The 10,108-nt window shown below is 42.1% G+C and overlaps 1 protein-coding gene across 1 annotated transcript in view; it reads left to right on the top strand.

The window, feature by feature from the left end:
- Positions 1-10,053, top strand: part of NIPAL2 (NIPA like domain containing 2) — a 54,743-nt gene extending 44,690 nt beyond the window's left edge. Inside the window, exons 7-11 of the mRNA XM_009675988.2 lie at positions 1,561-1,696; positions 4,154-4,242; positions 5,958-6,021; positions 7,364-7,458; positions 7,782-10,053. Coding sequence (XP_009674283.1) covers positions 1,561-1,696; positions 4,154-4,242; positions 5,958-6,021; positions 7,364-7,458; positions 7,782-7,876 — 479 coding nt within the window. The 3' untranslated portion in view covers positions 7,877-10,053. The remainder of the gene's footprint in view (positions 1-1,560; positions 1,697-4,153; positions 4,243-5,957; positions 6,022-7,363; positions 7,459-7,781) is intronic.
- The last annotated feature ends 55 nt before the right edge of the window (positions 10,054-10,108 follow it).

Consider the following 10,108-nt stretch of genomic DNA (forward strand, 5'->3'; position numbering starts at 1 on the left):
TCTGCTCACTTTGAGTACTGCCTTGTTAAACAACTCCACCTATTTCAATTATAGAGTAAGAAGCAAAATGCTAACGATGAGCAAAGGTTGTCATTAAAGCAATATTTCATGACTGTGAACAGGATCGTCATGAGTTGTATGCAGTTCTTAAACTCCCTCTGAACTTTTGGAATAGCTACAAGAAAAACACTTGGAATCAAATCCCCAGGCCTGAATCCTTCCTTCTTCCCCCACCTTTCTCCCATCCCTTGGCCTGAACTCTTTAGAAAGTGCAGATCTCCTTGCCAATCTGAATTTTGCATCTATACTAGGATGAACCAGAAAACTGAAATCAAACATTCCTGAGCTCTGGAAGAAGGTGGAATTGGATCCCAGCTGAGGGACTGAGTTCCTGATGATTAATTACCTTTCTTGTAAGGTCCTCTCTGCACTCTAACTATTTGTATTATTTTTAGTTTGTTTTGAATTTGTTACATTTTACTTGAGTAATCACAACCTACTTAGTTTAGCTTCAGCAAACCAAGAGCACACTCCAAAATGAAATCTAAAGTAACTCATAGTTGAACTGTCAGCCTCTCTTCTAAACGATGCGTGCTGCAAGACCTCTCTGGGCTGGTGACACATATGAAAATCTTTGCCTGCTCTCTTTTAAACAAGATTCGTTTGTAGCTATGGAATGACAATAGATAAATGGATTGAAAATGCGCTACTTAAATATTCTAGTTTGTGAGCTAAATCCAGTCATGGTTGGAAGAGCCTGGCCTCTGGAAAGAAATGCAGACTGCTGTGTTCTTTGCCTTGACTCTGTTTATAGCCCGAGAGGAGAGTTCGGTGCCTTGTGACGGGACCCGAAGGGTGAGCTCGGCCCAGATTTCACCAGCACCTTACTCAGCAAAGAAATCCTGAGGGTGAGAGGATATTTTAAGCCTCTAGGCTGCAAGTATCCCATGCAGGCTGCTAAGATGTCCAGCAGCTTTGAATAGATAATAAGACGCCTCTGACCCTCTCCTGAATAATACAACATGGGCTCCCAATTAGCAGCTAGGGCTAGATAAAGCATGTCTGGAAGATGTGGAGGCTGTAGTTCCCCTTCAGTCTGATAGTTCAGTGTCTAGGGCATACGTCCAAAAGTGAGAAAAGGATTCAGCTCTTTCCTCAGCCTAAGTTCAGACTCGCTCTCTGTCATACCTACACACATGCACAGAGTCCCACCTTGCAGGATTTCATGAGGCCTACATATAAAATAGACTCTAACCTGACCTACTTCAGTGAAAATGGAGAAATCCTGGGTAGATGCAGGGTTGCAGACCTCAATGCCGGAAGAACTTCAAAGCAAAACAATAAAGTATGCATGGAGTTAATGTCACTCTGAGCTGAGGCACTAGCTTCGCAAGGGTTTATAAATTCATACGTTTTGATTTAGGCACCCAAACTCTACTTCAGTCTTTCTTCAGATGACAGAGTCCTTTGGATGTGACCTGGCACGCTGTCCTCTCTCACTGATGCTCTGAGGCACTTGCTGCGGATGCTGCCCTGCTAATCCCTCCCTTTCTCTTTCAGCATCGCTGACTGTCATTGCTGTAAAAGCCGTGGCTGGCATGATAACACTTTCTGTGAAGGGTAAAATGCAGCTTACTTATCCTGTTTTCTATATCATGTGCATTTTAATGGCAGCTTCTTGTGCTTTCCAAGTCAAGTAAGTGAGTTTCTACTTATCTACTAACCTTTGTACCCATTTATCTGTCAGTTTTGTTCAGTATTGATATTGACTCTAGATACAAATTACAGTTAAATATAAAAAATTCCTGGCAGAGTCTTGACAGATGCATGAATTGCCTGCAGTTGATTATACTGTTTATTTAGGCTTTATTTCGCAGTTTGTAACTGATTAATTACACAGGTGCTACCTCCTTTCATTATCAACTCACACACAGTTTTTCCAAATTCAGTTTTAATTTTGCCACAGGCTTTGAACTCATTAAAAGAAAGTCATGTTCCTGATGCTTTTTTGCTGCTACTTTTAAAAACCTTCATTGCTCAATAATCAAATGGCCACATATGCCCTCGTTACGCACCTCTTCTTCCTGGCTTATGTCACTCGCCAGACTGAAGAAGAGGGTTTAGCCCTACGTTCTCCCCGTTTCTTTTAAACCTGCCTGTTGAGCTTTGTTACCCTGTGGGTCTGTGCCTCTTTAGGAAACAGTTAATTTTTGGTGAGCAGGGTACATGGGGGTTTTCTCTGCTGGCCTCTGGTGTGTTAAGTGATTGTTTCATGCTGCCTTTGCAGATTGCTGCGGGTGGCAGCATGGTAAAATATTGCTTGCAGCTGAACGGAGAGTCCGTTCCCTTCATGCCGGTCCCTCTGCTTCAGGTGCTGATAGCATCATTCAGTAATCTCATCTAGACTGCTCCAGTGTGAGTCTGAGTGTTTACTTGCATGATTATTTTCCGGTAGAAGAGCCAACCCAGCCTTCTCGTGGCAGAACATATCATTCCCATGTGGACTCAGAAAGTCCATGCGTTATTATGCAGTGACTCTCCATGGCTGATTCAGGAACTCCCCTGCAAGAGATTAGAGAGTGATTTACATCCAGCTTGTCTGCACGGGAAGAACAGCTCAGGCCATGTAAAATAGGAAATAAAAATTCAGTAAATAGGAAGCTCTCAAATTAACCTCTCCTTCTTGCCAGGTTTTCTTTTCTTTCTTTCTTTTGCTGGGTCAGAATTAGAACAGAAGTGAAATGTGCCTGTTTCATTCCCTGGGCACAGTGGCTCTTCCTCTCTTCTCCATTGGACACATCTTCTATAGGAGACAGTGCTTTCAGTCTAGATTTTTCATTTTATTTTGTCTTCTCTCTTGTTTTATTTAACTGTCATCTGTTAGCTCAGAGCAGCCAGTGCTACAACATCCTCCTGGATTCAGTGCTGGGCCTTGGTATTCACTGTTTTAGGCCCTGTGACCAAGTTTGTTGCAAATGGGAGAAAATAATGAGGTGTTTTCAACGACTTCAAAATCCTGACTATCCTGTGGATATGTAGGATTTCTTTATTTTTAAAGCACCATGGAGACTGTTCAACAGTTGCTAAAATAACCATGCAATTACTTTAATGGCTAAAACAGATCCAAGCTTGGATTTTTACTGTTCACATATATTGTACCAGTGAAACATTTAAACATGGTTCTTTTTATAGGTTTTGAATACACTCCGCAGTCTCCTGATTTTTCTCTTTCTGTTTGAAATTCATTGTTAGTATAACACAGTATCTGCTCATGCATCCCAGGGTTCACGCTCATGGTTCCTCACCTTATGGGTAGAGGCTGATAGCGCTGTTCTCCTTATATGTGAGTTCATTGCTTTGCTTTTTTCATCAGTTGATGCAGACCGTGAGGGCTGCTCCATGACCTGTTCACCAACATCTTGGTCCTGTGGGTTCCTATGCAGTGTATGCTCATGTGGTCCTGCATCTTGCTGATGATCCTGGTGAGGTTTTGTGTTGTCTTTATGAGAAGCACAACACAGAGCTTCCTGCCCAAAGAGCACAGGCTTGGAGCCGCCTTCCTGGACTTTCCAGGCAAGATAGAGTATGCTCTGTGTAAGCTGGGGTGTTATTGCGTGGATAAATACACAAATGTGCATTTTAACCGGGTCGGCTTGAGCAGCAGCAGCAAAAGGACAGCAATGTGGACTTCAGCAAAGTGGAACTGTTCCTTCAAGCACTCGTGTGCATAACCATGCTAGAAATATATCCTTACACGACCTGTTTAAATTAGAGCAACGTGTCCCTGGCTGCTGGCAGGCGGCACAGCTTCCAAGAACTGATGCAGACCATAGCCAGTAACACCCTAGCATTGCTCCCTTATCTGTGGCAGACAACGTTTTTCCTGTGGGGCTTCAGTAAGGACTCTCAAATGACAGCCCGTGGCCAGAGGAATCCCCGCTAACCTTCTGTCTTTGTGCTATTTGTACTCTGCACAGTCAAACCCAGCAGGCAAATTCAATATAGTCATTATAAACCCATTTGTCCAGGGCTATTTAATATTGTGGTGAGAAACAGTCACGCTTACTATTAAACTTACATTAAACTGCATAGACTTTCCTGAAGTGCAAAGAACTTCCTGTAGCCACAAGGTGCAACAACTCCTGTCTTCCAGGTTCTTGAATCAAGCAATGGAGCTGTATGAAGTGACAGCAGTTGTGCCTGTTAACTTTGTGTTCTCCACAACCAGTGCCATCCTTTCAGGTTTGTTTCTGGCCTTCTGTCTCTACAGAATGATTTTCTAAGTATCAAGTTTGAATTACCACCTTTGACAGGAACTCAAACCAGTCGTGTTTGTCTCCATCAGAAGAACTTTTTCTTATTTGACAGGTGTGTAAGTTCTGAAAAATGAGTAAGTTCACAACCTTTGAAGCAAAATGAAAATAATCAAATTCTAGCTTTTGATCTGTACAGCTTACTGTGCCTTGCTGGCTTACTAGAAATATCTGCATTTGTCCTAGCCTCATCTTGACATCCACTAAATGCATTTACCATGTGCACACCAGCCTCTTCCTATCTGAACTGGTAGAGTAATTTTAATAGCCTGGCAAACTACTCAAATGACAACCAGCTGTGTTTCATAGTAGTTAGTGTATATGCAGTTTCAGAAGGCGGAATTCTAGGTTAAGCGAAGGAAATAAAATGACTCTGAAGACCTTTTAAGCATTTAACATTTTATTCTGGGTGAGAACTTTGAACTCAGTGTTGTTAAAGAGCGACTGCAAATCTTGGAAATGGTGCACAGTGTAAGAACATGAGCAGGGAGGATGACTAAGATGCTGTATCAGCAATGAGCCAAAATGATCCTGTTGTTATAACATTTATGACTCATTTTAACACACACTAGGGGCTTTCCTGTCATTGCTGTGCAGGAGTTTCTCATGCAGGGCTGCCATTAATGAGAAGGGGAGTTAGCTTCATGCACAGATTGCCTCAGCACCTGTGTTAGAGGAGACCTACACTTTGTGACTGAGAGGAGACTTTGGCCAAGAGGGGGTTGCATTCTTGTGACCATATGGAGAATTTGGCCTTGTGCCTCCTAGAAAGATCAAGTACCTATTCAGGAACAGCTTAATAGCTTTGAGACTGGATACACATGCATTTGCACCAGGTTAGTTAAACCAGCACAGGGCTCAGAAGAACGAGCTCTGCTGAATCTTGCTGGGGTACTTGCAGAAGGTACCTTCTTTAGTGATTCCCCCATCCCTAGTTGCAGCCTTTGAAGATACAGTCACTCTTCAGCTGCTCTGGTTCACACGCTGATGTTTCTAAGCAAAACTATGCTCCTCAGTGGTTTAAAGCTTATACATTTGGCTGTGAATTGGGGCAGCTGAGATCCAGATATGCATCTGGTTCTGTCACCACCACTGCAGAAGTGCTAATTCCTAGAAGAACGGTGACCAGAAAGAGTTAGTGATCCCTTCAGCTGGAAAGATTTGGCAAACTTGGCTGCTGGAGCCCTTAACTTGGTGTAAATATCAGGGATATTGCTAGTTATCTAAAATCTGTTATTAATTGGAGTTAAGATGGCCTGTTGTAGTGGCTTAACTAAATCCATGAAGAACCTGTTAGCTATACTGGTATGACTCGGCTTGTGAATAAGACCTTGAGTCTGACCTGCATAAAAACTGTGTTGCTGACAATGCAAAAAATACCTGTGTCTGTGCAGTTAATAACAGCAAGCGCTCCAACCCAATAAACTAAATCTTCTCCAGTCCCATACAGTATCCTGAGAAAGCCTACATAGTGGAATATGGGCATATAATGTAACCCCCCCCCCCTCATAATGTGTATTAATACCATATTTGGGATTTTTTTGCTCCATTTGAGCATGACACTGCTCCTGACCCTCCCAGCTGTAATTCATATCACTTGGAATCCAGTCAAGATCTGCAATTCTTGTTTCTGTCACATTCCAGGGGTCATATTTTATCAGGAATTCCAAAGTGCAGCTTTGCTGAGTGTGTTCATGTTTCTGTTCGGGTAAGTGTATTGGCTGAAAATCTACACTAAAGCTTGTATTGAAACAACATTGCTTTGCGGACTGCCTTCTTTTCTCAGTAAGAAGAAACCCGTCTTGTTATTAAAGTATTATGGAATAGCCATTACAGTAGGATAAAAAACATTAAAGGAAAGATTAATATCAGTGCTGTGGGGGTTTGCAGGCCTGTTTTTGAATCCAAATATGTAAAAATGTGAGACACTTATGAACTACTAATCCCATGACGGAATGAAAAACTAGCAGCATATGTTCCTCCTGCAGGAAGGACAGATCACTGCTCTCCACCAAAGATCATGTTGTAGAGGATATTTTTATGACTGCGAGAAATGTCCTTCCATGTTACCTTCCACTCGCGTGTCTGGCTATTCTCTGCCGCCATTAGCCGTGGGCAATTACATGAGTTGCTTGCCTGCAAGGCGGTATTATAATACCTTTCCCCCACCTCCCTGTGCTCAGGAAGGCATGGCGTGCCTGCTGAGAAGTTCAGAGCATGCTAATAAAGTGCTAGCAGTAAATGTTTGAAGAAGTACAGCCTAAGTGCTAAGTGAGAGCAGAACTCTTCTGCTGGCCACCAGCATAGTAACAGTTCAGGCGATAGGTGAAAGTTGTTTCAGAATGGGCACGTGATAGTTAAATATATCTCCCTGAACTCTTGGTCATGGGTCTTCCCACCGTTGTCAAATGAATGGGACTGATAACTACAGACATCTTCTTCCCCTGCAGTCAGACTGGAGTAGATGCACAGAACTACTATGTTCTTTGACTGCAGTAAAAGCAACAGAAAATGGAGATGAGCAAATTCAATCCATGTATTTGGCAGGCAGGAAGTAATGACTGTGTGTCCAACATAGAGCAGACAAGATTTATCCAAGCATAGCAGTTTCTCATTGCCTCTGGCTTACAGCTTGCCCTTGAGACATACAGTCAAATGAGAAAAACAACAGAGATGTTGACTGTCTGTAACACGACTAAGTTGCTAATGAAATTAGGAATGCTAAAATGCTAGTTCAGACACTCTGTGAAGATGTGCTCAAGGATTCAAATGTTGTGGTCTCATGCTCACAGACATTTGGTTCCTATGTCACGGAAAGTGTAATTTTGTTTGTAGAGCCTTTGGTACTGATAGTAAAGTTTCAGGAGGCAGAAACTAGACTGACAGGGAGCCCAAGTTGAATGTATAGAGCTGCCAGGAACAAAAGTTTCTTTACTTATAAGCTGAACAGCTCAGGTTTGGAAGCCCTGGAAAAAAGAAACACGGAACGAGAGCCTCATCTCAGATGCAATGAACTGTCCCTAATCATACTATGTCACTGTTTTTTGCAGGTGTCTCCTTTCTTTCCTTGGTGTATTTGTAATTACAAGAAACAGAAAAGAGGAACATTTACAGATTCCTTATATTGACTGTGGACATATTCCTGGTAAGTAGGGTTCTTTTTTTTCTGTCTCTCTGTTTAAAAATGAGATATCAGATAATGGGATGACCTGGGAGAGTTGAGTCAGGAATGTTCTCTAGTCATATTTAATAAATACACTGTTCCCTTAATTTCTATTCCTGTTCCCAACAGATTTTTCCAAAGAATTTTTCAGGCTTTTTCCAAGCTATTGTTACAACAAGTCAAGTGAAAACAATGATTACTGGAGCAAAGAATGTTTAAATGATGGAGTGGTGGGGGATTTGGGTTTTTTTTTTTAATTTTTCATAGAGTTGTTGTTCTTCCCTTCCCTCACCCCCATTCCTTAGGACAAAAAATGACAGGCAAAATACAGCCAGATTCTCACTGGGCGTGCTATGGCACTTTGAATAATGAAGATGACTTGGGGAAAACTCAAAGCTGAAAGAAGAAAGTGCCTTACATTCCAGTTAACAAGAGGAACGCCACGGGAACAAGCATCAGTAGCACCTTTTTGTTGGACATATTCAAGTATCTATTGTATTCCTGTACGTCGATGAGTCATAGCATTATTTACTCCTACCTAATTTATCCCCTGACTATCCTAAACCCATTATAAAGACAAAGGAAGCTTTAAGAAGGACTAAAGCTTTGATGAAACTGAACATTCTCCTGATAGAAATGTCTCTTAGTGATGATTTGGAGCTATTTTTAGTTTTAATTGCCTAGAAATGCAAATAGGCACATAACAGGATTTTTAAATTTTGCTTTGGAAAACCCTCAGATATGCTTAGATGCTTAAAGACAACAATGGGAAATTAGGAGAATTTTCATAAGTGGCTTAAAGTATTCCTTTGTATGTCGAATACCTTCAAAAATCCTATCCTTTCTGTTTCACAGTCAAAAACTGTGTGCATGTATGCAGTATACATAAACATGTATACACAATGTATTTTAATTTATGTGTAGAGGAAAAATCGTATCTTGCTTCATCAGGCTAATTTCCTTATCTTTCAAGGAAGTAAACACCTGTGTGAGAAGGGGGAAGGAAGAGCGCATTTACCATTAATGTAGGTTCACGTGCACCTGCACACGCCAGTGAGGTGGCTTAGCCAAGGCAGAGCTAGGGAACGGTGCTTGACAGTTTATAGCTTCCCGGAAGGGTCTTGTGCATTGGGCTGGACTGAGGAGAAACTATGTTAGTACAGTCTAGCCTGAGGCTTAGCGTTTGTTTTCAGGGAAACAAGTTTTTCGTGAAGAGAGTGCAAAGTTCTCCAGATGAAATGGGGGAGCCAAGCTCCTTCCCTTGGTGCTTTTTGCAAAGATATGTCTAGGAAAGAAAAGCAGAGGATGCAGGGCCAGGCCCACCTCCTTCCTAAGTCAGTGCTACTCCTGCACGAGGGAAGGTTGGAAAAAACAGGACCACAAAGTCATGGTAAAACTGTACAAATTTTCCTTCATAAATGGTAGCTTCTCTGCCGTGGTTCAAAGTGCCAGCACTGATGGGTACCACAGCAATAGCTGAATTTCGGTCTGGGAGGCAGCAAGGCCTCCGCGTGCCTCAGCCCCAGCCTCCGGCAAGAAATGGGGCATTAACACTGGGTCTGCCCGTCCCTGCCGGAGCGTGCTGAATGCCCCGGCCTGCCCGCTGGCTCACACGGTTGGCTGCAGGAACAAGGAAAAGGGCTCAGGAAAAGGGCTCAGTACTAGCCTTTAAGTCTCAGACAAAATACTTCTTCTGGGTTGGAATTAATGTGCAGTAATGTATACAGGCCATGTGCGTTGTGTGTTTCATTTCAGCAGGGCGTGATGAAATGACACCTCCTTGTTTTTCAAGCAGTTATTTCGCTTTAATATAAATAAGTGCAGCAAAAGAGCAGTAAGACGGTTTGGTTTCAAATACTAAGAAGTAGCCACAGAACAGCAGTTCTTCCTAGGCAGGCCTCGGGGCCTGGGTGGGGGATGCGGGTTGTGAACTTGGTTTTTGACTTGGATCTTTTCCAGTTGGCACAGGACAAGATTCAGTGTCTGCACCTTACCAGCTGCCCGGTCATGGCCTTCCTCTCCCCTCTTGCAGTTTAAGGGAAGCAGAAGTTCAAATTTCTAAAGCTTAAAATGGAAAAAGCAGAGTTTTTTGGGATGCTTTCTCCAGGGAATAAAGGCATGCCTCCATCTTTCTTTTGCAGCTCAAATTTAAGCCACTTTCTAATTCTCAAGTGAAAGTGTGTGCTACAGATGGAAATGGGAGGCTTATAGTTTTTCTTTCTATGACCTAGGAAACAAAAGGATGAAAGGATTTGTTCTTGTTTCTTTTTTAAATTATTGGTCTTAGGCACCTTTCTGAAATTTGTTTCCATGATTTGGAAGGGCTGGAGGAGAAAATAAGGGTTACAGGCTTTTCTCTTGTAAGCAGGAAATTAAATGCAAAAATCTATGGCAAAATCTATTATTTATTTTAAACTACTGTAATTCTTCTTGAATGCCACTTTTTTCTCCCAGTGGGTTTATACAAAGATTATATGGGTTAAAATGTTTTCTGTAAACCTGAATGTAACTTAAATAATTTATGGAGCAAAACTCCAGTAGGAATTATGTGCAATTAAAAATTGTCACTTGGCATGATTTTGAGATGTGGACACGTTCCAACTAATTAATGTATTACAGGGTCAGAAAACTC

This window comes from Struthio camelus, chromosome 2, assembly GCF_040807025.1.
Source record: "Struthio camelus isolate bStrCam1 chromosome 2, bStrCam1.hap1, whole genome shotgun sequence".
Classification (NCBI taxonomy): Eukaryota; Metazoa; Chordata; class Aves; order Struthioniformes; family Struthionidae; genus Struthio; species Struthio camelus.